Raw genomic sequence first — 26,312 nt, 5'->3', positions numbered from 1 at the left:
CAATGTTCACAAGCGGCTGTAACTCCTCTCTGAATAAAACTCCTACTCCTCCTGATCCTCTGTCCATGTGCTCTGATCTTGATTCTGCTTGAAAAGCTATCTCCTATCTATATCCAATCATATGTAGCATAAGTTGTCCCAATGCCTAGTGTGTCTCTGAGTAAAAGATGATGTCTCTCCCCGTAAAGTTGTCCTCACATGCTCCTACATCAAGGCAAAGTAACCTATTACAATTCCATGATGCCATCTTCAGTGTGGTCCCATAGGTCTTGCACCATCATGTGGAGCGTCACTCCAATATCACCACCCTTCCATCTCGGTAAAAAGCAATCTTACCTTTTTCCCTTGCCACTCTTATATTTGGCAATACTTCTTGCATATGAGCAATCTGCGAGAGTGTGAGGTCATCTCCAAAAAAGATGCCCGTCTTTTTCAAAGAGATCCTTGGCTTCCATGGGAATTCCTTGTCGTGCAAAAACTCTTGAAAACCTAGAGTTCTCCATAGTAACATCGAAACCAAGGTTTTAGGTGCCCCAATTGTGTATGTACCACGTACTTTGATACATTTAGTTGATCTATGTGGAAAGTTTGATATCGTTGACAAAATTTTGAAATTAAATGTTATATAAAACGTCTTCAAAATGTCAAAATGACCTATGAGACCAAACTGATATAATCTTGGTGGGTCTAATACAATGTCTGGGTACAAAAATAAAATGAAGTAAAGTGAACAACTAAAATCTTGACTACTAGAAGTAAACTAAGCAGCTCGTTGGAACTGTGTAGAATATGAGTAGGGGAGGTGAAAGTAGTGATTGGGGGCTAATACAACACAATGTGGGTGTTCATGTGGGAATATAATCGGTGAGAGCTTATACAAAGGCTGATACAAGATGAGCAGGATGTACAATCCTCAAAAGAGCTAAATCATAGGAGATCCATCATCGGTCGTTGGCGGATCTCATCAATTGGACGTTGTGCATGTCGGGCCAAAGTGATCCGAATTCTCTGATGCAACCATCGTCGATGTTGTCTAGTCCTCCATAGTCGTTGGCATCTAGATTTCCCTAGCTTGGTCACTCGATCGATCAACGTGCCTCTGGTGTGAGGAGAATGTGAGCCCTTGGTGTGGTAGCTGCACCTCTGGCTGCCAATGTCCACTCTAAAGAAGTCTGTGATCCGTCTTTGAGACTGGCTAGCCTCTTCTCTCATCTTGCTCTCTTTGTGTCTACACACCTCGAGCAAACACAGACCCAGACATCTGTGGTCCTCATAGCCATGACTCTATAGAGTGGTCCAAAGCCCTCTCTGAACAGGCAGCGAAAGCGGCCTGGTATCTCATAGTAAACAAGGTCGTGGCATGTGTAGTGCAACTCTGTTTCAGGCTCCATGTGACATTAGGGACATGTCCTGGCCTCTGCTGGTACTTCGTTGTATCCACAAGTCTCGATTCAAAGCTCATTTGAACATGATGGCTTCATGCACAACTCCTGAGCCCCCGGCTATATGTCCTCCTAGTATCTAGTTGAATCAAGTCTTGGCGGATAAGCCTGGTGATCTCGGATTGTGTAAGAGTCAAAGAGGGTGCATCCAATGAGTACTGGAAGGGGGGCAATCTGTCCATGCTAAACCCATGATGTCATCTCCCCATACTAGCATGTTGTGTCTCCCTGCAAAGCTAACTGTAGAGAGGACTCAAGTGCTAGGCGGGCATATTTGTCTCTAGGGAGGTCCCACAAGCTGTGTATAAAGGAGACTGATCTAGTAAGCGTCTCAACCACGGGGGGGGGGGGGGGGGGGGGGCTGCTCGAATAATGGCATGTGGTACTAAAGCCTTGGCTCTCATAACCCGCGAGATCATAGAAACTAGAGGCTTCTCCATGTCTCCACATCCATTAGTGCGACCCGACCTCCAATGAAGGCCCCCATATCTGAACTCCATAGAGCAATGCGGAAGCCACCAAAGTGTCAAAAAGCCAGGGTTTGATGCAAAGTTTGATGCTGATCTCCTAGTCCATTGTGGGGTGGTGTTAAACACCATAACCTTGGTTTTACCAAGGTTGACAGACAAACCGCTATCGTGAGCAAACCTATGCAAAGCATCCAAGTGACGTTGCATCCCCTCCGGAGAGTCGAAGATCACCACAATATCATCAGCATATAACAATAGCGGAATCCATGTCCTTGCCAACTGTGCGCCTCTATCACCCTCTTTCTCAATATAGTAAGAAACCTCAACCACATACATACCTAATAGAGTAGGAGAGAGAGGGCAGCCTGCTTCACCCCGATAGTGGGGTGAATTGATGTAGATAACCCCTTTGGAGTGCGTACATGCCCCCATATAATGCCATAATCCCCCAAATCAGCTATGTGGGTACTCCCATCTCCTGCAGTCTGCGCATCAATCTAGCTTTGGGCACTATGTCAAATGCTTTGCGGAAGTCCAAATAGATCCGTCTCCCATGTGATCTGCCCTCCTTAATAATGGCTCTGAGTATCAAAATATCCCCAGGCCTCGGTAGCAGGAGGGTGAGGAGTGCTCGTGAAAGAGTCGCCATGCCTCACATAAGTCCCGACTCAAGAATAGTTGAGAGAGAGAGAGAGAGAGAGAGAGAGAGAGAGAGAGAGAGAGAGAGATCTTGCAAAGATTGTAGGAGCAAGTACCTAACCGAATTCTTTCTGAATTAAAGCTCATATCATACTTTTCTGCTCATCCTCTAATATCTTTTACAACAAAGAAAACTGAAACTCCTGCAAAATTGCCAAATATACAAAATTCAGTGTTCACATTCCCCATTTGTAGATAATGCAAATTGCCTAATATATACAACGTATTGTGAATACATCAGAATTCAGCCTTCTTATTACCCCAATGATTGTTTGTAAATGTGCTATGGGAGAAGGCACACTATTTACTCTGTAAAAAAGTCACAATGAGACTGGAGAAATGTCTTCAGGGACAATCATTGATGGCAGCACTCCTTATTGCATTCACACAAACCAAATTCTGCAGAGATGCTGTCATTTGCTTACTCCATCGCTGTAGGCCACGACCCTCTTTTGTTCAATGTGATGGCATTTCTGTGCATGGAAACAACAGCCTATTGGAGACTAGCAGTGCGACCCATCTTGAAAAAAGGTGGCCTTCGTAACATGCCTTATTTTCCCATGAACTGGCTAATCTGGATTCTGCATCAGCAAATTGACAGACTTACATCCGCTTTATCTCCCAACTAAGAATCTCATCTGTCTCATCTGGTACAATGAAAGGCCTCGATATTTCTGTGATCATAAGCTCGCCACAATATGGGCATTCTCCTGCAATGGCGTCATCAAGCTGCTCACGAAGCTGAACCAGGCACACACATTTCAGCGAGATCCACATGGAAATTAAGCGACACCTGCAAAATGGGTAGGAGCTTTACCTGGTCTACTGGGGACATACTGCTTGCATCAAGTGACGAAACCTCATTTTCCGCAGTGGTTGCATTAGTTGTGCTCCCTGAATTGACTAACACAGCAAGTTTACGCTGCAAATCCATTATTCTATCCATCTACACCAAAAGAGTTTTCAGCAGAATTGACATTTTGTACATGCCCTATGTCATAAACAACTGGGAATAGCTTTTGGTTTACCTCATTCTTATCCTTGTATTTGATAACGTGAGCAAGAAGGCATTGAGCATGAAAGGAATGCTCACAAGGAAACACATAAAAGGGAGCCATGACAGAAGAAACACCCCTTGTTTGTATGCTTCCTGACCGGAGAATACCAAGTGCACAAATCTGCAAGAGTTTTGCAATCAGACCAGTTAGTTTTGTGATCCCATATTTGCATGTAACTGACAGTCCATATAAAACCATCCTAATTTGAATGACAACATTGTGCCCAGAGCATGAACCTAGATGGGCCATGACTACATGTTTGCATATACCCTATGTCAAGTAACAAAAAATTAAGAGCGCCAAGTAATCAATGGTAAAAAAATTACTCCACACTTCTCATCACGGTCAACAATTGCGTATCTTTGAGTAAGGGAGCTGATATCCTGTCGTATATTGTCAGCTCCACGAGTTGCATCATTCATTTCTTGTTTCAGTCGATTGATTTCTTTATTATAGTCCTCTAAGGATGAACAAATAGCTTCCTGAAACCGACAAAGCAAAAACCCAACACTACAATGTAATGTAAACCATTAAGGTCACTGTCTAGGAACTGCCTACAAACTTATATTATATAATGACTTGCAAACCGGAGCTTTACAAGTCTCACCTTGAAATCATCAATCAAAGCAAAATCTGGAAAAAAAGGCAAGATATCCTCAATTTTCAATAAGCCATCTGCCTCTTTCAAGAAGGCAATTGCCCTACGAATGTTCTCTCTCTCCACACCCTTTTCTTGTTGTATCACATGCTGTGCCACCATAAGCCAAAGTTTCTTTTGCAGCTCAGGATCATCCTCCACCTTGTCCGCCTCTACTTTAGCTAGCTCAGGATCCACCTACAAATTAGAGAAAATACTACTACTTGAAACCAGTCATCTTCACTCTCCTTTTGCCTTGACAAGTAACACTTAATCGACCTCACCTGAAGCGCAAGAGCAACAGCCTCCTCATGCATATTCATTGTGCTATAGATGTACACACAAGCACGCATTCTCTTCTCTTTTAGGCATAGCCGTAGTGCGTACTTTGGATCATAAAAAATATCTGGCTGCCCAGGTCTGCCCTTGCCATACTTGCTTTCTAGAAACCTTAAAAGTGTGTTTTCATCATCCTGACAAAAGCACCAAAAAAGTCAAGTTGGTTATGTCAGTTTGGAGATTCTAAGTAGTCTTAAACACCTATACTCACTACCTCTTTAGCATATAAGGAAAGCAGCAAATTATGCACAGCACTATCCCTGTTTTGCTGACGTTGTACACAAAACTCAAGATACTTTATGGCTTCATGAGGTTCATCTCTGCAATATCAAGTACCACTTTGTTTTCTGCAGTTAGAATGTATACATACATCTTTAAACTAACTACGAGGATATGACTGAAACCACATTACTGCAGCATACTTAGAATGAGGCTTGCTTGAATAACGCATTAAAGCAGGAATCAACCGCCGTGGATTCAAATTCTCCATTGTCATCCAGAACTCCACAGTTTCATATGGATCCAGCATTATGAGATCTGGAGCAAACTTGTACTGCATATACAGAAGGGTATCATCACCAGTCAAAAGATTTACCCTGCTCATTGCAGTGTCATGCTTACCTGCAGCTCAGGTGAAATACTCAGCTTCCGAAGAACTCCTAGCGCCTTTTTAGCATCTCCTCGCTTCAATTTAAAGATAAAATGGAGAATAAGAAGTCAAAGAAAGATGCTCAACCTGTTGTTATTGATTGAAAACAGTGAAGTGATTATTCCTCTCCGTGACGTTAGCCACTTCTGCAGATGTATTCTAATAGCAGATAGTATGCAAGAAGGGTAAAGCAAGGACTTCGCAAGTTAAGCAAAAACAATTGGGCTGTTTTCAAGAACTTCATATTACATTTTATTATGCCATTTTAGACAAGGAGCATTCATAAACGATTGTACCAATGAGAATTGGGTCTCATATATTACCTGGATATAGTGATGTATCACTGTTTCATGTTGTTCCTTCAAGCCAGCGAAGTAAATGAGCTCCTCAACTCTTCCATAGCTACGTAGAGTCAATACATAAGCGGTCATAAATAGAAGTACAAAGTCTTGGTAAAGATTCTTGAAACAAAAATGTGAAGATAAGTCTCATTTGACAGTGCTTATATCACCCTAATGCAAATTTCTCTTTAGTGTTTCTGTGTGCATGCACATACACCTGCAAATTGTAGTAGGCCATCGAAGATTCAAAAGATGGTACCAGCAGAGCTAAGAGAGAGATGCAGCAGAAAAAACATATTATCTCTGACTACTCTAAAACTTGGTCTTTCAGATGTACAGACTATTGAAGCTACTTGTCTGATTGATAGAGATGGATAGAACTTTAAAAGCAGAGGTATTTCCCCATTCTTGGAAGCACTTTTACCTTCCTAACAGCTTTAAAGTGGTAGCCTCGTCAAGAACATCCTTACAATCACTGAGGAATGCTCGAAACTCTTTGAGAATGTCCTGATGTTCTGTGTTAGGCTTCATATCACTGGTCTTGCTAGATACCAAGCTATTGATCTGCCAAATGTGTTACTTCAATGTTGGTGAACAGGTGTGAAGGTTAGCATTAAAAAACCATCTTAGCTAAATCTCTGTACTTACTTTATAACTGCTAGAAACCTCAGCCTACCAGAAAACTTACCCCAAATCAGGCTACCATTGCCCAGACGTAGCTCCATGGCCTACCTTGTGAAGATATAGTTCCACAGCCCATGTTGACACCATTGTGATTTGAGATCGATCTTCTTTACCAAGATTGTCCAACTTTCTGAGAAGATACGTCCTTAGTGCATCCTTCATAAAACAGAAAAAACATCAGGATCACAAAAACAGAAAACCTTGTTTAAAGCTAAGATTATAAAAGCCTACCAGTTCGCCAACCGCAACAAATTTCAGAGTTATCTCCTCAAATGTCAAGACAATAGTAGTCTAGCATTGATGTGAAATGCAACCAAGTGTTAAATTCCTAAGTCAGTGTTTACACATATGAGTCAACCATATGACCTGCCACCCAAACAAAAGTGAAACAGTACCTTTGCATAGAAGACAGCAGCTGTAACATAGTCTCCTGCTGCAAAAGAAATTTCTGCCTGCAAATTAGAATGACAATCAGTAAAGCCACTATGCAGCAGCTGGCATTGAAAGTGAACGATCAAGTCTTACCTGAGCAACATAAACATGGTCTTTTTGTGATACATCTCTACAATGTTCAAGAGCAGCAGTGTAGTCTTTGGCACCTAGGTACACTTGCCACATGTCTCGTCCTTCATCGCCAATACCAATCTGTGCAGAAAACCTCATGCATTAGCCAACATAACAAGACAAAATTCTTATTGAAGAAACTAGCAGAATCTTGTGAGTGATACTGTCCCATCAAGCAAAGTTTATCATCTTGCCTTATCATGTTTCATGTGCACACATTAAAGGTGCTGTTTCAGGAGGGTATAGAGACGAGAAGGTGAACAAAAGATTCCAATTGGCAGTCAACTGCCAACTCCATAATAAGCAATACTTTTTCACTCACCAAAATTGTCCAGTAAGCCAATCACCCAAATTTGTATTTTGCCTCTCAAAAGCACACACCATGGATTTGTTGCTTCAAAAGGGTATCAGGAATCGTATTCAGAAAGAAGGAAAGAAAGAAAGATATTTTAATGTCTATGTGAGGCCGAAGTCAGTCAATGAAACAAATCAAGTATACATGTGTGTATGTCTTCCATCTATCGGAAAAGACAACAATCCAAACTGGTACAAAATAAAGAGAAAACCTTGGACCTTGGTGTATGATGGGATCTATTGGGGGGGGGGGGGGAGATGGAGCTCTAGTACCTAGGGATGTGTGCATGTCTATATGCTCAGGGTACTACAACCATGCAGATGCATCAAGCTAGCTAGCTCCATCCTGTGATAATAGGGGGGTGTAGAATGTGGTACATGGGAGGATCGCGAACAAGGGCTGCTTGGATGAACGCAGCTGGGTGAGCCTTCATCTAGACTCATCTCTCCTCAGTAGCTCGGGTCTTGATCCCCTCGATGTGTTTGTGGTGGAGTGGTGGGGCTTGGCATTTGGTAACACACGGATGTCTTCTGACCTGGCTCATCTCAACCTGTTGGAGAGTCACTCCCCTCGGTGGATCTAGAAGTGGAGGAGATGTGTTCCTCTGGAAAAAACTTAAGTTGTGCCTATTCCCCCCCCCAAAAAAAAAACCTATGTCGCTGCAAAAGTGTATCTCTATGCCTCTGTACCTCTAGCAAGTAACCCCACAATTGTCTCTGATCTCCAGAGTGCATGATCTCGTGGAGGGTAGGCTGCCCTCTGAATAATGACTCGTATCTACCTCTAATAACATCATAAGCTCTGCATCTACAAACAAATGCTCCTCAGTCTCCACCTCCTCTCCGCATACTCACCAGACTCTCTCCTCCCTCGAAATGTCATGAGCTCGCCCCACCTCTATCTCTAGTCTGTGTGATGATACTCTAAGCTGACAAATCCCCACCTGTGAGCTGTGTGGCATGTAGGTGTCCATATAGCATGGTCGTTGTATGAACCCGTCCTCCAGTGTGGTAAGGAAATGATCTCTGTAGTGTGACATCTTCCGTTGAAGGGGAGATGTGATCCAAGTCTGTCTGATATATAGCTGCCACAAATCCTATCGGAGCAATATGTTTCTCTCACTACGTGAGGATTGAACCTAGGGTGAGTCCGGGTCATACTGGAACGGTGGCAAGCTCTCAAGATCAAGGCCATGTGCTCCGAACCATGCTCTGACCTGGGTGTACCAAGCTCTGTCATATCCAGACTTCGCTATCTGTATGGTTGACTCAAATGCTCGCCGTGTGAGTCTGTCAACCGGGACTCTCACTCTCTAGATAAAGCAGACCGTCTGAAAGAGTGTCTCCACTACCATGGGGAGGGTGGCAAGCTCTGCCCTGATGACATCCTGTGGCATTGTGTGCTTGCCTCGAACCATGTAGGAGATCATATATACATGTGGTCTCTCGATCCGTGCCTATCTCTCAAACCAGGTGCTGTCACCAGGAGGTGTATTTTTCCTGTTGCCTTCCATAAATATGTACTAGATATTTTTATTTATTTTATTTTTACTTGTTTTTCCCGGAACCCTTGAAAAGGTGCAAGCGGACATTGCATGGCCAGTGTGAAACGGCTGCAACCGAACAGGATTTCTCCAATCGGGAGTCTAGGCTTGTCAGTCTAGCACTGGTGGGGCCAAGTAGCACTGAATTCTGATGAGTATGGAAGTTTGTGTGCACCATAAGGAATTTGTGTGTCTCATGTAGCGCGATGACTTGCTCTAATGCATCTCTTTCTCCCCTTTGGCACATATGGTAATGCCCCACTAGTTGGGCTACTTAGATGAATATGTACAGTTTTGGGGGTTTATACGCATTTGCCAAGGCAAGAGCCTTCTAAACAGAAACTGGATTAGCCAATTGCTAATCCTCCACAGGTACGCATAGTTCCATCGCAAAAGATTGGGAATTTGGAGAGTTTTCTCGCGTGAAAAATCGTCCAATTCACAGGGGAACTGTCCCATTGCGTGCGGGAGCCCTTGGGACACGCGTAGGCATGTTTGCTCTGCTAAAACGTAGAAACAGGGAATTACAACCTGCTGTGTTTTTCTGCAGGTTTAGGGTTTCGCACCTAAACTGCAAGGGAACACCAGGGGAGCCTCCTGTTAGCCTTGGGATGCGCGTACAGGCATTTGGGCACCCGGTAGTGAAAAACAGAGAATTACAGTCCGCTGAATTTCTGTGACAGCTCACCAAAAAGCTTCCAGATAGCGAGGGAATCTGCCCTAGACAGGTACTTTTGACCTACAGGGGTTTTTGTGTCGTTATGCTGTCGAAATCAGGTCGGAAACCTGCGTTTTCAGCCCTCGCCAGGTTTGGACAGCTTTGTGAAAGCTTGTACTAAGTGGTCGGATCGTCTACCTTAAATTGAATAAAGAAATACCGAAAGGGGCACCAATCTTTGGGGCCTACAGGGTGTCAGTCTAGTGTGCACAGTGACATTCTAGTCCTGGACGCATCTGTGTTCTCTTTCCTTCTCAGTGCTCTGTGTAAAGTTAACAGGTAAATGAAGTACCGCCCTATACGTTGTACAAGCCGGTTATAGGTGCCCACACTGTTGCTGCGTACATCATGCTGGGGTACTAATGTATCAGATGGGCTCTTGAGAGTGTGACTGATGGCATCTCCACTCTAACATTGGCCAAAGCTGCATATCGACAGGTGAGTCTCTCAGTGGTGGCGTGAGCCACAGAGAAGGGGCCATGTCTACTAGTGAAGGTGACTCCCAGATAGACATATGAGGTGACCACCTCGTCTATACCTCCTGCTCTTGTAAAGTGGCTGCTCACCGAACTGACCTGGAGGTGTAGAAGATCGTCTTCCCAAGGTTCATTGTCAGTCCTCTGTGTGTACAAAACTAATCCAAGGCACTCAAATGGTTCTGTAGACCCTCTGGTGACTCTGAAATCAAAACAATGTCATCAACATATAGCATAATGTGGATTGGAGTACCTGCTAGGTCAATTCCTGCCCCTCCCGCTTGTAAGATGTAGTATGAGATCTCGTCGATGTAGAATCCAAAGAGGGTCGGGGAGGGGGCATCCTTGCTTAACACCAATGGTGCTAGCAATGGACTCTGACAGGCCGCTTGGACAATGAACACTCCCAATCACTCTCTCATAGAGAGCATAGATGGCCCATATCATCTCCGACGGTATCCCCAGACTCTGAAGTTGCCAAAAGAGCCTCTCCTATGGGAATGTGTCAAATGCTTTGCAGAACTCCACAAAGCAACAAAAAAGCTTCTTCTACCGCACCTTTGCCCCATCAATGATGCAACGCAGAAAGAAGATGTGGTCAATGGTGGAGAAGGTCCGCCTGAACCCAAACTGGCCAGGAGCCCGTAGGCCCTTAGTTTCTCCATATGAACTAAGCTCACCCTCAAGTACTACCCCATACAGTTTGGCCATTGTATGGCCAATCATAATAGTACTGTAATTCACTAGGTTTAAGGTGTCCCCATATTTGTGGATTGGCACAATGGTGTGCCGAGTCTGAGACGCCCTCCCCTATAGCCCGGTTGAATACATGTGCAATCCAACGGGGCTCATAGAATCTCTCTGCATAATCGTGACATACCTATGGGTCCTCAATAGTAGTCGTCGGGCGTGGCTCTCGAAGGGTGTGCCATGCTATGGTATTGTCCATGCTCATGAATAAGCAGTATAGCTCTAGCTCATGTGCCTCCTCGAAAGCTCGCCGCTTTCGGCATGTAAGTATCTTCATCTGGCGTCTGGCTTCTTGATTAGATCTTCCGAAGGGTCCGCTAAACACGCAACCGGTAATAAAGGTCTCTACACTCATCATCATACCAATTGTTATGTGCCATAGTCTCGAGGGGGGGGGGGGGGGGGGGGAGCTAATGACCGATGTCTAAAGGACAGATGTGATGTGGGAGGTGAGCATGGGTAGTGGCGTAGAGGGGTGGAGTAAAAGGAGTCCCTTCTCCACCTCTGCCGAGTATAAGGGGGACTAGATGTTGATGTGTGAAATGGATTGTGGTGTGTGAGGGGCGTGTCGTGGATGTGGAGGGTGTGGCATCTCCAGTGAGTGAGAGTGTAAGATAGGTGTGGTCGGCTCCAATAGGTATGGGCATGATGGTGAAAGAGCTAAGCAGGTGGGTGGCCTCTTTGGATCCCATGATGTTATCCACGGTACTCCCCCCCGGGTTGTAACTCCATGTGTTATGTATCTCAACCCTCATGAAATTGGCCAGTGGGCCATCCCGTTACAAATAACAAGACAGTGCTGAGAGCCTAATCTAAGCAAATGATGGACATACTCTGTGATGTGGGTTGTGTCTGGCATCTAGTGTGACATAAAAACGCGTTTTGGCTCCCTGAAACGCCGAAACGTTTCGGCGAAACAGGCGAAATGAGTCGACTTTTTTTTTTGGCTCCCTTTTGACCAGTTGACCTTAAACCACCCATTTGGGATTTTTAAAGCTAGGCCGCTTCACAAAATCAATACCTTGTTTACTCATGACTCAAGTCTCACATCCAGATTTTGGTATTTCACATGTTTTGACAGGTAAATTTATATGTATATTCAATGTATAATTATAGGTACATACATGTAGAACGAAACATGTGTTACATGTTTTTTCTTTCTTTGAGCCCCGAAACGAAACGTTTCTAAAACCTCGAAACCCCAAAATGCACGAAACCCCGAAATGTTTCATGTCGCACTGGTGTTTGTTGAATCTTTTTTTGGTAGCCTCCTCTTGTGTGGCATGTAGTGCCACCGGTTCCTCTGTGTTGTATGTCTCACACTTGTCCACGACATGTCCTCGCATTGAAGTCTCCCATGAGAAAGACTTCCCCCAGCGTAGAGTACTCCATATCTCATTTGGCAAGCATGTGTATGGGGATGATCTCTCTTCCCCATCCCTCTCTGTCCCTGTAGTAGCAAATCTCGAGCCTCACGGGGGGAAGTAGCAAAGGGCGTAGATGATCCTATCCCAAGATAGCTCAAAGAAAATCCAAAGGTAACGGACCTGTAGGTCGCATGGAACAATTTGTATCCTATTTTGGAGTCCCTGTCTAAAGAGTATGGCCACCCTCCCGATCCTCGTGTAGTGTGTTGGCGAGTACTCTCCCGATGTCACAAACTGCTGACGTGTCAAGCCACCGAAGAACGGAGCCAACCTGCAGATTCTGGCCGAGGAGCCTAAACCCTATAAGAAGCAATAGAAGAAGTTTTACTAACTTATAAAGTCTTGCCAAGAGGCCTATTTTTAAAGAGAAGTTCCAGCCAACTTATGGAACCCGTCCGATGGGGCCCAAGTGACACAAAGAATAAATAAAGTTGGACCCCCACACATTCACAGATAGCGTAAAAGCTGATGATGTGGCAATTGTACGGACAATACCGAATTCCGCAATTTGCATCGACTCTGCTGACATGGCATACTGTACGGATTTCCACGTTTTGCGCTGCATGGTGACGTGGCAAGTGTACAAATTTCCTAGAATTGTGCTCACTGATTTTCAGCATGTGCTTTTGGGCCATATGCTTTTGAGTTTAAAAGCTTTTCATGGCCAAGGGCCTTTAAATATGAGCCAACGGCTCATTCTTTGGCATGCTCCGCATGAGGTGCAGAGGATGGAGTACCGGCGTTGTACAGAGTTCAAGCAATATAAAGAAATACCGAAAGGGGCGCCAAGGTTTGGGGTCAGTGCTCTCTCGGGGTGGAGCTCTGCCACACCCCATCTCGTGTGCAGTGCGCTCTCTCTCTCTCTCTCTCTCTCTCTCTCTCTCTCTCTCTCTCTCTCTCTCTCTCTCTCTCTCTCTCTCTCTCTCTCTCTCTCTCTCTCTCTCTCTTTCAGTTCAGTGTTATTTGAAGTGCTAAAAATGTTCAGTCTATTCTTTTCCGTTGGCACGTGGTGCCCGTGTCTTGTGACTCTCGATGGGAGGACTTCCACTTAAAACCACGAATCCTCAGTAGACTCTACTCTGGGCTCTCATGTGTCTCTATCAGGAGAATTAGGTCCCGTCCTCTCATCACGTCCTCAAGCCTCTATGAATGTGTCCATAGATCCCCATTGCAGTTCCAAACCGCAATGTGGATCTCCTCATGTGTCTCATAAGCCGCGAATCCCTATACGATGGTCTTGTCATCAACGATAACCCTACCATCTCGGTATACCGCCTTCTTCCCTTCTTTGCAAGCTTTTCTCACTCTAGGCATGCATGCACAACGGTGGTCTTGTTGCATCTTTGTGAGGTCATCGTCATGGTAGATAGGAGGGCCCTCTAGCCTCTCAAGATGGCCCTCTTTCGGATGAATGAGGCTCGAGACTCCTCAGAATTGGAGGATGAGGGCTCTTTTCTGTAAGTCTTTGCCAGCTCTCCAAGCTTTGGAGAAGGGTAGCTCCTCTTCTTCCTTGTACACGAGTTGTCGCATCTTCTCTTCCTCAATGGTTGTGTATATAATGAGCGCCTCATCTTTTTGGGCTTCCGCTCTCGCCTCTTTTTTTATATTCTTCTTGACTACTTCAACCCATCCATCCTTGGTGGACTCTGATTTGTCGTCGATGCTTGCCGTGAGAGTTGTGATGATCTCCTCCTTGAGGGCTTCCTTGGCTTCCGCTTTGATCTCTCCGCCTACGGGGATGAGGGATGCGTTAGAAGCACGGAGGAGTTTGATTTGCTCCTTCAACTCTTCCTTTTCTTTCTTCCATTCCTCTCCCCTCCACTTCTCCTGCTCCTCCTTCCATGCTTCCTTCTCCTTGGTCAATGCTTCGACCTCTATCTCAAGCTTGGATAGCCGGTTGATGATGACATTGAGAGTGTCCGTAATGTAGGGTGCCGCCTTATCTTCAAGTTTGGCCACGTCCTCCTTCGCAGCTCTCTCTCTCTCTCTCTCTCTCTCTCTCTCTCTCTCTCTCTCTCTCTCTCTCTCTCTCTCTCTCTCTCTCTCTCTCGGGTGTTATGAAGTGCTAATAGTCTGTTTCATTCTGTTCTTTTCAGCTGGCACGCGATGCCCTCTCATTACAGTGGTATCAGTGAGCTTCAGACACCTGCTTTTTTGAAAGCAAACTGGTCCCTCCAAGAACAAACTGAGCAAGATAGCACTTCTCGATTCTGCAAAGTACCTGCAATTCCTCCTCGACAAACTTTGTGATATACTCTCGAGGCATCCTCAATAGAACTTCCTGATTCTGCAGAGCTTTCACTAGTTTCTAAACTTTATGTTGCCACCTCTATTGCCTCAGGCTGTTCCACATCCTCTAGCACCAGAAAGCACAAGAGTCTCCTCTCGACAACCTACAAAAGCCTCTATTCCGATCGGTGGAGTTTTCAAGAACATAATGCAGCCATCTGTTTGATATCTACCCGGTGCAACCGTCTCTGCCACCACCTCCCCCACCGCCTACGGGGTATAAGAGTTGAAGCCCATATACCTACCCCTATTATCCACATCCTAGATTTGCACCACATTAGCCAAAGAATTTCAAGGATGGTGGATCTACACTAAAAATTTTCACCTTTTCGAGGGTGAAAGATAGAAAGAAAGCCTTACAATTCCTGCAACAGCTCGAGAACATCTATGCCCTACGGAACTACACTGAAGAGTCAAAAATCTCTCCAGCCACCGGTTTTCTGAATGATAATGCTATGCAATAGTGGAGTTCTATAGCTACCAAGCCCCACGCTCTGAGGACTTGGCAAGCTTTCAAGCATATTTTTTCCCAAAGCTATATGACATCCCTATTTGAAGTAGAGATTTCTGGAAGAATGGGTTAACGTGAAAATGCTTTCCACCAAAACAATGGAAGACTACAAACGAAGGTTCCTCGAAGTCTACCTTCTGGTGTCTTTCTTCAAGCTAATACCCTTGGAGGACCAATGTGACCGCTATACCATTGGATTGCCATCACTGCTACAGGAATATTGTGGCTAAACAAGTTTCTACTGTCACAAAGTGATGACGTGGCTACCGGCAGCAAAAACCCTAATTTCTGCCAGAAACCCTAAAAATCCTGCAAACCCTAATTTCTGCCAAAAACCGTTATTTCCAGAAACCCTAATTTCTGGAAACCCTAACCCTAACTGCTGGCTGAAACCCTAAGTCTCTGGAAGCCCTAAAAAGCTGGCGCCAGTGCCACGTGGCAGCAGGTACGGAATCCCGGAAATTGCGGAGGCTGAAAAAAAGCAGCTAGCAACGTTATTTGGCAGCTTTTTGGCTACGCAAGGGAATTGGAGAGAGAGAGAGAGAGAGAGAGAGAGAGAGAGAGAGAGAGAGAGAGAGAGAGAGAGAGAGAGAGAGAGAGATTTGATCTGCTTTATTTTTTTGGCTCTCTCTTGAGAGAGAGAGAGATTGCTTTTGAACTGAAAGCTTTTTGGGGCTCTACTTTTGTGCATCCCTTGTAATCTTTTTATACGCGGTGAGGGCCTCACTTCCCAGAGCATTTGGACGCAGAGTCTGAGAGTGAAACCCTAACCGCTCTTGTACTTTGACATTGATTTAATATATAAAGAAATACCGAAAGGGGCGCCAGTCTTTGGGGCCAATATCTCTAGGAACGGAACTCCGTCGGGCCAGTGCAAATCTATTGTGATTTGTGAATTGTTTTGAAGTGGTTATTTGGTGCTGTCGCGATTGATTCTTGACTTGGAGTGTCCAAGTCTGTTACAGTGATATCAGAGCATGGCCGATTCTCTTCTACGATCCCCAATTTTTTTTTCCGCGGCACCTATGGCTTCACGCAAGGATGAGTCGACACCCTCTGCATCCGGAGATGCGGGCAGGGATCACAACGAAGATTCCGGCAGAGAGTATGGCCCGCCTCGGCCTACTCAGGCGGAGCAAAGAGAGATGAAGCGTCGTCAATTGATCGGCGATGCAACAAAGATGATGCTCAGTTTTGCGAAGGATCCAAAATTGGCAAAATATATGAGCAAGACCTCTTTTCAGGAAATGCATGCGCAGTGGCAGAAAAGCACTACACCACCCCTGAAACCCGCTCTCAAGGAACCTTCTGATCACAAACGGTATTCAGAGAAGGAATTACAAGAGGTGGTTGATGCACGGATTGCTCAGCTTTTTGACGCGCAAAAGAAAGCCATAAAGCACGGCAAAAAGCAGAAGAAAGGCACTGACTTCCCGGGATATTTGGGTCGTCAGTCGACATTTGACAAATCAAAGAAACAGAAGAAGCGTGTTCGATTTGAAGGAGTACCCAGTTCTTCTTCTTCTTCTTCTTTTGAGAGTTCTTCTAGCTCTTCAGATTTGAGCGAGGCAGACAAAAAAGATTCAGAGCACTCCAAGATTCGGAGAGCCGCCTCTTACTTTAAGGGAATGCTCGTACTTGGTGGTGCACGCTTCTTTTAAACAAGACTGGCCAGTTAAATGGCTAAAATTTAAAGAGCTTTTTATTTCTTCTTGGTTGACACAAGAATATGAACGAGATATACGAGCTGCTTGGAACCATCTTCGGATGACCAAGAAAGATACAATCAATGCTTACTGTGAAAGATTCTAGAGCTCTTTTCTACCCGCCTCTTCATTCAAGAAGATCTCGTTCAGAGAAAAGATTGAGCCGTTCACCTTGGGTCTACCTACAGAGATCCGAGATCACTGCTTGGAATAGAAGTCGGCTTCTATTCATGAGTTGATGAGTCATGCGAGGCGGGGCTTTGCCATTCACTCTGGCAGTCTGACCTACCCCATAGATGAGGCCATGACACAACGAGCCGAACAGACTTCTGGGAATGAAAGTAGAAAGAAAAAGAGCAACACAGAGAAAAAGGATGCACGACCCAAGCTTACTCCTAGGAGCGAGCTAGATTCATCAAGGAGGGGAAGTGCTTTGGATGCGGGGAACATGGACATATCTCCGCGAAGTGCCCAAAAAAGGCACAGAAAGAACAGAATGATAAGGACGACGATAGGCCTGAGAGTTCGAGAGCAGCCGAGGAACGTGGACGAAAAGGCAAGATGAAAATAGGACTGGTTCCAGATTGTGTGGGTACCGATCCCGACACCATAGATGAGAGTACAGAACTTTGCGGAGCTTGAGGTAAAGTGAAAGATCAAGAGGCCCTGATTTTCTTTGATGGAGGAGCCAAGGCCAAAACTTCATTTCACCGGAATTGGCGGCGCGGCTCGAGATTACTCAAGATCGGATGGGACCACTTGCGGAGGCAGTTCTAGCGGCACCCGGCAGGGACGTAGCCATTACACCTGTCATTGGCAACCTTCGGTTACATTGTCAGGGGTATTTGGGGCATCAGGACTTCTTCATAATGCCTTTGGAGGGTTGTGATGTTTTCTTAGGGATTCCCTGGTACCACAAGAAAAACGCCGTGGTCGATTATCGGGCGAGAAAAGCGACTTTGACTACAGAAAAGGGCAAAACAATTGTACTTGATATTAAACTAAACGGCGAGTCTGTCCCTATTGTATCGGCTTCGGCCATTTCAAAATTAATGAAATCGAATTTGTATGTTTACTCGATCTTTATGAAAGAATTGAGCGATAAGGATAGGACAAATATGTCTAAACTTGATAAAGAACGCCAAGATTTTCTCCACTCACGCCGATTGCTTCTCAGAGGGCCTACCAAGAGAGTTACCACCTGCTCGTCCTGAAGATCATACCATTGATCTGATACTTGGAAGCACACCACCGAACCGGCCACCTTACCGTGTGAGTCGAGCACAAAATGAAGAGATTATGAACCAAGTGAAGGACCTCTTGGAAAAGAGTCTTGTCCAGCCTAGTACTTCACCGTATTGCTCTCCAGTGTTGTTCGTTCTCAACAAAATCACCATCAAGAATAGATTTCCGATTCCTAGGATCGATGATATACTCGACAGGTTACAAGGATCCTTGTGCTTTAGCAGGATTTACTTGAAGAGTGGATATCATCATATCCGAATCGCACCGGGAGACATCTACAAGACAGCTTTTTGGACGACTTTTGGGTTATTTGAATTTTTGGTGATGCCTTTTGGCTGAACCAATGCTCCTGAGAAATTTAACCGGATGATGGACAGGATTTTTCGAGAGTACAAGCTATTTGTTGGCACTTTCTTTGACGACATCATTCTTTTCTCCAAGAATGAGGCAGAACACGGAGATCATCTGCTTCAGATCTTTCAAGCATTACGAGATCACAAGTTAGTGATTACTGCAAAGAAAAGTGAATTTTTTCTACCAGAGATACACTTTTTTGGGACACATTGTCTCAGCAGCAGGAGTGCAAATGGATCTGGCCAAGATAGAGACTATACGTGATTGGCCCGATTTGAAGAATGTCCATGAAGTTAGAAGCTTCTTGGGACTGTGTTCGTACTACAGGCAGTTCATACGAAAGTTTGCAGAGGTTGCTTCCCCTTTGCATGTCTTGACACAGAAAGGAGTCCCTTTCTCGTGGGGATCCACAAAGGTGACTGCCTTTCAGACATTGAAAGAGAAATTGACTACGGAACCAGTTTTGACTTTGCCGGACTTGCACAAGTCATTTGAAGTATATTGTGATGCTTGTGGTCGTAGTCTGAGTGCGGTCTTAATGCAAGAAGGCCATGTCATTGCTTACGAGAGCCGATTGTTCTCTAGGCCGGAGATGACAGCACAGATTTGTGAAAAAGAGCTTTTGGCGGTTATCCATGCTCTTACTCAGTGGCGGCATTACCTACTCGGAGCCGATTTTACTGTTTTTACAGACCATCAGAGTTTGCGCTACTTCTTGTCACAGAAGCAGCTTTCGGAAAAGCAAATGCAGTGGGCGAACATGTTATCACAGTTTCACTTCCAAATTGTCCATGTGCAGGGACAGAAGAATGTGGTGGTAGATGCTTTGTCTCGGAAGTTGTTGGTTATGGCTATTTCCGCGATACATCATAGGAGCTTCGAGGATATGGTCGATCAGTATGCCTAGGATACAAATTTTGCAGATATTTTCCCACGGATACGGGATGGGGAGACAGTAGCTGGATACTCCCTTCGGGAAGGCTACTTAATGAGAAAGACTATGTTGTGCGTTACACATCCGTTGAGGGAAAAGGTTATGACTGAATGCCACTGTCCACCTTTTACGGGTCACCGCGGTATTGCTACCACCATGAAGGGGGTAGAGAGATACTTCTTTTGGCCGAGACTCAAAAAGGATGTGGAAGAGTTTGTGCACAGTTGCTTAGTATGCCAGAAGGTCAAGTTTGACAAGCATAAGGCATAGGGATTGTTACAGCCTTTACCCATACCCACCCGCCCCTAGGAAAGTATTGCGATGGATTTCATTTTTGATCTCCCTAGAACATAGAGTGGTCACGATGATATCTGGACTGTTATTGACAGATTTAGCAAACAGACTCATTTCATTCCAGTAAAGAAAACAGTCAAGCCAGATCACTTAGCGAGACTGTTTGTGGCCCAGATCTTCAGATTACATGGCATGCCTGAGCGATTGTTTCCGACAGAGACCCCAGATTTACGAGTTTGTTTTGGAAGGCAATTTGGGAGAACATTGGCACGCGGTTGCAGTTCTCGTCATCATTCCACCCGCAGACTGATGGACAATCTGAAATTGCAAATTCAGTGGTTCTAGATTTATTGAAGTCTTATATCTCTGATCGGAAGACTCAATGGGAAAAGTACTTACCTTTGGTGGAATTTTCCTACAATAACACCATACACTCTTCGACGGGGAAGGCGCGCCATTTGAGATTGTTGAAGGTGCTGCGAAGGTTCCCCCCTTCCTAAGCACGAAAGATGAGATCTTTGAAGCGGATGAATATACGCGAGATTTGGATACGGCTTTTGCCAAGGTTCGCGAGACTTTGCAGAAGTCTCAAGAACGACAGAAAAAGGCAGCGGATCGCCATCGTCGTGACTTGAAATTGAAGGAGGATGATTGGATGCTCTTACGTTTTGAGAAGGCACACCTAAGAAAGAAAAAGGGAAAGGAGAGGCTTTTTCCAAAGCTTAGTATGCAATACTACGGACCTTTCCAGATCACTATAAAGATAAATGATGTCTCCTTCCGATTGAAACTGCCAGATACTTGGAGGATTCACAATGCATTCCATGTGAGTCTCTTGAAACCTTTTAAGGGTGATGTGCTTGATGATGGGGAGCCTGATGAGCAACCCGAAGTGGAAGAAAACGAGGAGATCCTTGTTCCTGAACAGATTTTGGCACATAAGGATACGAAGAAAGGTAAAGTCCGAAGGCGGTTCTTGGTTAAGTTCAAGAACTATCCTGCATTTGATGCGAAGTGGATGGAGGAGGAGGACCTAGCAAATACTCCTTAGATTGTGAAACTTTACCTCGATGTTTTGGTTTAGCATAGTCTACTCCAAATGGAACCCAGAATTCAGCTTGGCCGGAGATCTGATGCAGTGGGATGCACAAGAGGGGAGTCACTCAGCTCCTTTGTCAACAGATGCCTCGATATTGATACTAAAGTCACTGATGTCTCTTTGAGCTTCAGGGATACTGAAAGCTAATAGTATTCTACTGGATGACTTTAATGAAATGGAATTCCTGATAATGATACTGATTTGTTCTTGACTTCTTTTGAGTGCAGGAATTGATAGACGAAATGACTGCAGCATTTTGGTCTGATTGATCTCGAATAGACATGGTTGCAATAGGGGTTAGTCAATCGGACATCGATGAGGTCCCGATTGGATCTAGATGCGATTGCTAGCTACATTGCCGATAAATCATGGTCTAAGATCTGAATGAATGTTGAATGTCATGTGATGTCCTGTGATGTGACTGTCGATTTGGTACATGTGCTAGATGTGTGTTCCTAGTACGTAGGTACTAACAGTCAGTGTCTGCTAAGACGGTTTATGGCTTTTGTCGGTTTTGCAAGCGTAATCGCGGTCGATTACAATGCTTTCAAGAGGGGGGTATATCACAAAGTGATGACGTGGCTACCGGCAGCAGAAACCCTAATTTCTGCCAGAAACCCTAAAATTCCTGCAAACCCTAGTTTCTGCCAGAAACCCTAATTTCCAGAAACACTAATTTCTGGAAACCATAACCCTAACTGCTGGCTGAAACCCTAAGTGGCTGGAAACCCTAAAAAGCTGGGGCCAGTGCCATGTGGCAGCAGGTACGGAATCCCGAAAATTGCGGAGGCTGAAAAAAAGCAGCTAGCAACGTTATTTGGCAGCTTTTTGGCTACGCAAGGAAATTGGAGAGAGAGATTTGATCTGCTTTATTTTTTTGGATCTCTCTTGAGAGAGAGAGAGATTGCTTTTGAACTGGAAGCTTTTTGGGGCTTTGCTTTTTTGGCATCCCTTGTATCCTTTTTTACGCGGTGAGGGCCTCACTTTCGAGAGCATCTGGACGCAGAGTCTGAGAGTGAAACCCTAACCGCTCTTGTACTTTGACATTGATTTAATATATAAAGAAATACCGAAAGGGGCGCCAGTCTTTTGGGCCAATATCTCTAGGCACGTAACTCCGCCGGGCCAGTGCAAATCTATTGTGATTTGTAAATTGTTTTGAAGTGGTTATTTTGGTGCTGTCGCGATTGATTCTTGACTTGGAGTGTCCAAGTCTGTTACATCTACTATGCAAGAACTAACGGGCCGTGTTGCGGTTGGTTACAAACTTATGAAAGGAAGATCCGAATTTGTCATGGAAGGTCAACCGACAAACACTCAGAATCCTTGACAACAACGACCAAATTCTCGACCCCCCAACCTGCGACACGTGAGCAGCACTGGGTTCCTACAAGGAACCGTTTCCATCCTCTGCAATAGGATGCCCTTGAGGAGACTCCTTCCACCTCAGCCTCGCCACCGCCAACTCTCTCTCCTCCACAAGTTGTCTCTACCACACACCCCCGCCCCCTACCCCCTCTTCTCCACCTCCTCCTCCTGCCCCTCCCATTTTCCCCACTAGACCTAGAGACGAGTCCTGGTCCCACATACCCCGCCACAAGCCAAAGGGACATGACATCCCTTTGCAGCTCGGAGATCTCTTGGAAGTGCCTTTGATACAAGCCGACCGGCTCAGGAGAGAAAGCCCTACCTGAGGATGCTACTTTTGGTGCATGCTTCCCCTTTTGTGTGAGTCCCTTAAGGGCTAACCAATTTCGACATTCATCAGCGATGGAATTTTTTTTAATACGGCTTTGCATGCTTTCTTGGCGACCCAATCTCCTGACCTTGAAGCAACTTGCTTCAGAGTGTTCTTTTTCTGGCAGCTAGAGGTGTAGATGCCTTGGACATGACCCAACACGACACAGTAGAGCCCTCCTTGGGAAGCTCATTGTTAGAGCTCTCCTTCAAGGGGAGGAGCCCTGGAAGGAGTTGTTGCTTCTTCAGATTCGTACCCGGGTCCCATACACAGGCACCCATGGAGCCCTTCCACTCCCCCAAAGTTGCATATAGGATGATGACATGGCAGCCAGTCCCCTAATTCGCGGAATCAGGTGATGACGTGGCAATGTTGTACGGACAGCCCACTAGGCGCTTGCTTTTGGACCTAGAGCTTTTGGATGTGTGCTTTTGGAGAGGCCAAGATCCTTTAAATATGTACAGAGGGTACACTCTCCAGCATCCTACCTTGCGGAGGAGCAGAGCAGAGACTTAATGCTGTAACCAGTTCCCCTCGGCTCTGACCCCCCCCCTCAGCTCCCCATGGTTCTCCCAGCCTCAATCTGCAAAGTTCGTGAGGATACTCTGAGCAGACCCAGGTCCTTATATCATGGGACATGAAAATGCCCTGTCTGAAATGAGATGAATCACCATACAGACCCAGAGTATGACGTAGACAGCAAAGGTATGATACAATCTGCACACCTATTTATACTCTACGGAATTTGAGTTGAAAGGAAGAGTGCATCAAAAATCATGCAACATAAACTCAGCTAAATATGTGACTGTTTGAAGTTAGTATTTCTCTCCAGCACCAATCGATTTAAAACTGCTGCAACAAACAGAGACAAGTACAAAGACTGACCTCATACAAGGCATTTTCATCATAAGCAAAGACTGCCCCACCAATAGCATCAGTGCATAGTCCGAGCATAGCTGCCGCACTGTAATCAAACAAAGAGTCAAACTGCTTTTCCTCCACTATGCTCTGGCTTACCCTGTTTACCACCTGCCATAAAAACTAAAGTGTCCATTGCCCACAGCAGCACAAACATAAGGTTCATTATTTACAGGACAAATGGATACCTTCAGCTTATTTTCGTACAGAAGTAGAAAGTGAAATTCCGACAGGGCAAGTGAACGAGGCTTTGCAGTCTCTCCATTCAACTTGCTGTACTCAAGGAGACTCTTGTTCTCCACAAAGTACTCTTCTACACTGTTGGATACAACAAAACCATTGAAAACTGTTACCATAGTCATATTGATTGGATGCAACCACCTCCTAAAAATTGCATCTTCCGTATAGACTTACATCTGCTGTAATGCAAGGTTCAACTCCCCGTAGTAAATGCCAGGGCCAGCCAGCCATGCAAATATTTCTGTTCGACGTTGCTTGGCAGAAAAATGTAACTCGCTGTATGAAGAAATGCAAAATAACTGTTTGCATGAGGTGTCTCAAACGATCCATTGATAAAATCTTAAAAATCAAATTTGCTTACCTGTTGGTATGTTCACCTGGTAATTCTGTAAATCGAACCGGTCTATCTGCATATGCTGCAAATGTTGCCTAATAGCAATTTGAAAACTTTACAGTCACGTTCTTGCACAAATCCGATATGAACAAAAGTAACTCTGGCTATAAAAATGCAAACCTCTAATGATCCCAACCCAGTAAAGGAATATAATCGAGTGGGAGTAATAGCCATCAGAAAGTAGCGCACTTGCTGGCCAACACTACTTGCTTCCATCTATAAACATCAGAAAAAAGAAAAACAAATTTTTTTCAGGCCACCAGTCTATACATGATGGTTGGCATTGAGGAATAGAAAATTTCTCATGGTGTCAAATCCTGAAGTGAACTAGGCATCAAAATATACAAACTCCTACATCCATTTGCAGATTTACTATCGTATAGATAGGGAAAAACTCACTTGAACTCCAATAATTGGTTCATTGAGCTCTCTAAGCTCATAAAGCAACTTCAATGGTTTCTCCTTCTTCTCCTTCTCATCCAAAGATGTTTCAAATAATTGACCTCCAGATGTTCCAATGGCTATGTCACGGGATGATGCTGCATTTGTGTCCATGTCGACTTTATGGAAAGCCTGTAAAGGTATCACTTCCCAAACATGAAATTTATAGAACAAAAGTTGAATTACCTTCACTAAGCTGATGTTTATTCCAAGCAACAGAACAAATGGTTAAACCTTTGACCCTGCTCAATATGCGAGACCTTTTTGCTTTATGGTGTAAATAGTGAGTTTCTGTTCCACTGCTCGTTTCAACCACAGCCAAAGTATGTCTTCCCAGAGGATCAACAAAGACCCGAAGAACATTCTGCTCCAAAGATTTGCTTGTATTTAAATCAAGCTCTATCGCAAAACAAGAAAAGGAAATGATTTCTAAGAAAGAAATTCAAGAGAATTTGGCAATAGTCAAATAAGTTACAGCCTTACCTAAACACTCTCCTCCTGAAAAGTCATGTCGGATAAGCCAACCTCGATTTGTTCCCACAGCTAAGACGTTATTTCCAGCAGCCACACACGTTATAAGCCCATGGCCCCTTGTGGGATTTTTCTCCAATACTTCCATTCTAAATATTTCACTGCGGTTATCTCTTGATGTGTGCTTATAACTTTTCACTTCTGTTCCCTGCATGATTCACAAAAAGTCTCTCCCTCTCTCCCTCTCTCTCTCTCTCTCTCTCTCTCTCTCTCTCTCGGTGCGTGCACACACACACAGCTGAACATATTGAGGGCACCGGGCCACACCGCCTCGCGCTCCGCCACTCGTCGCGATCGCCGCTAGTGTGGGTGCACACGTACATCCAATGCCTCGCCTGCTGCTAGAGTGGGTGCACGCGCGCATCTAACCCCCTTGCGGACGGCGATAAAACATGAGGAAGACGAACGAAAAAGCCGACCCCCTAGAGGATGCCATTCGAAAATGCAAAGAGGAAATGACGGAGACCATTACCAAGATGAACCGCAATCTCTGGGGTACAATAAACATGCTCGAAGGACGCGTGTTGATCCAAGAGAGCAAGATGAGCACGCTGGAAGACTGAGTGACGACCCAAGAGGAAGAGATCGCGTCACTCAAGAAAGATCTCGCCGAAGCACGATCAAGAAACACACTGGAAGAGGGCAAACTGCAACCCTCAGTAATCGAAGAAATCAACACGATCAAGGAGCAAGTACGGGCCATCCAAGAGGGAGAAGAGCAGCACAAAGAAATGACGACTTCTTGGGTGGATGTTCTTACCAAAACTCAACAGAAGGCGGACGAAGCCGAGAAATGGATCAAGGTGGCCAAGAAAGGGAACGGCAAGGAGATAACGCCCACGTCCACACCCAGCAACATCATTAATCATACACTTGAGGAGGAGCAAAGGAGAAGGGTGCGCGCTTTACATGTGAGAATTTGCGGTCTTAAAGACAAAGGCAATGTGGACGAAGAAGTAAAAGAACTCACAGCCTTGATGGGGATTCATGAGCCGATGCACACAAGGGCATGGAGAGTGGGCAACATAAAGAAAAATGGAAGCAGTGGAGAAACCTCAAAAGAAAGAGCACTCATCCTCCGTTTTCCCTCCATGGAAGCAAAGAAGTCCTTCTTGAAGAAAAGACCAACTCTTAAAGAGACTGGCATCTTTCTCGGGGATGATCTTACCCTCTCGCAGATCGCTCATATGCAGGAAGTAATGCCGGAGATTAGAGCGGCAAGGGAAAAAGGCAAGATCGCTTTTTATCGAGACGGAAAAGTGGTAATACTAGAGCGACGCTCCACATGACGGTGCGAGACTTATGGGACCACACTCAAAGTAGCTGCCTGGAACTGCAATGGATCTATGCGTCTTGATGTGGGAGCTTTTGAGGATAGCTTTACTGGAAGAGACATCATCTTTTACTCTGAGACACACCAGGCCCCTGGGCAATCCATGCCACACATCAATGGATATAGGTGGGAG

At 45.0% G+C, this 26,312-nt stretch overlaps 1 protein-coding gene across 4 annotated transcripts in view; it reads right to left on the bottom strand.

The window, feature by feature from the left end:
* Nucleotides 1-2,649: 2,649 nt before the first annotated feature.
* Nucleotides 2,650-26,312, bottom strand: part of LOC147422902 (zinc ion binding protein) — a 107,602-nt gene continuing 83,939 nt past the window's right edge. For all 4 annotated transcript variants that reach the window (XM_086501098.1, XM_086501097.1, XM_086501096.1 and 1 more), the window contains exons 4-26: nt 24,799-24,994; nt 24,502-24,714; nt 24,274-24,413; nt 23,995-24,090; nt 23,842-23,909; nt 23,655-23,756; nt 23,429-23,558; nt 23,208-23,351; nt 6,845-6,964; nt 6,715-6,771; nt 6,551-6,610; nt 6,368-6,475; nt 6,060-6,199; nt 5,618-5,696; nt 5,267-5,329; nt 5,068-5,198; nt 4,860-4,965; nt 4,591-4,779; nt 4,277-4,504; nt 3,996-4,151; nt 3,640-3,789; nt 3,429-3,557; nt 2,650-3,352 (exon numbers count right to left, since the gene is read on the bottom strand). In XM_086501098.1, the coding sequence (XP_086357224.1) occupies nt 3,215-3,352; nt 3,429-3,557; nt 3,640-3,789; nt 3,996-4,151; nt 4,277-4,504; nt 4,591-4,779; nt 4,860-4,965; nt 5,068-5,198; nt 5,267-5,329; nt 5,618-5,696; nt 6,060-6,199; nt 6,368-6,475; nt 6,551-6,610; nt 6,715-6,771; nt 6,845-6,964; nt 23,208-23,351; nt 23,429-23,558; nt 23,655-23,756; nt 23,842-23,909; nt 23,995-24,090; nt 24,274-24,413; nt 24,502-24,714; nt 24,799-24,994 (2,943 nt within the window). In that variant the 3' untranslated portion in view covers nt 2,650-3,214. The remainder of the gene's footprint in view (nt 3,353-3,428; nt 3,558-3,639; nt 3,790-3,995; nt 4,152-4,276; nt 4,505-4,590; nt 4,780-4,859; nt 4,966-5,067; nt 5,199-5,266; nt 5,330-5,617; nt 5,697-6,059; nt 6,200-6,367; nt 6,476-6,550; nt 6,611-6,714; nt 6,772-6,844; nt 6,965-23,207; nt 23,352-23,428; nt 23,559-23,654; nt 23,757-23,841; nt 23,910-23,994; nt 24,091-24,273; nt 24,414-24,501; nt 24,715-24,798; nt 24,995-26,312) is intronic.

The sequence above is a fragment of the Adiantum capillus-veneris genome, chromosome 26, assembly GCF_014529385.1.
Source record: "Adiantum capillus-veneris isolate H3 chromosome 26, ASM1452938v2, whole genome shotgun sequence".
Lineage (NCBI taxonomy): Eukaryota > Viridiplantae > Streptophyta > Polypodiopsida > Polypodiales > Pteridaceae > Adiantum > Adiantum capillus-veneris.
The sequence above is the reverse complement of the archived record's forward strand: the minus strand, read 5'-3'. Positions and strand labels throughout refer to the sequence as shown.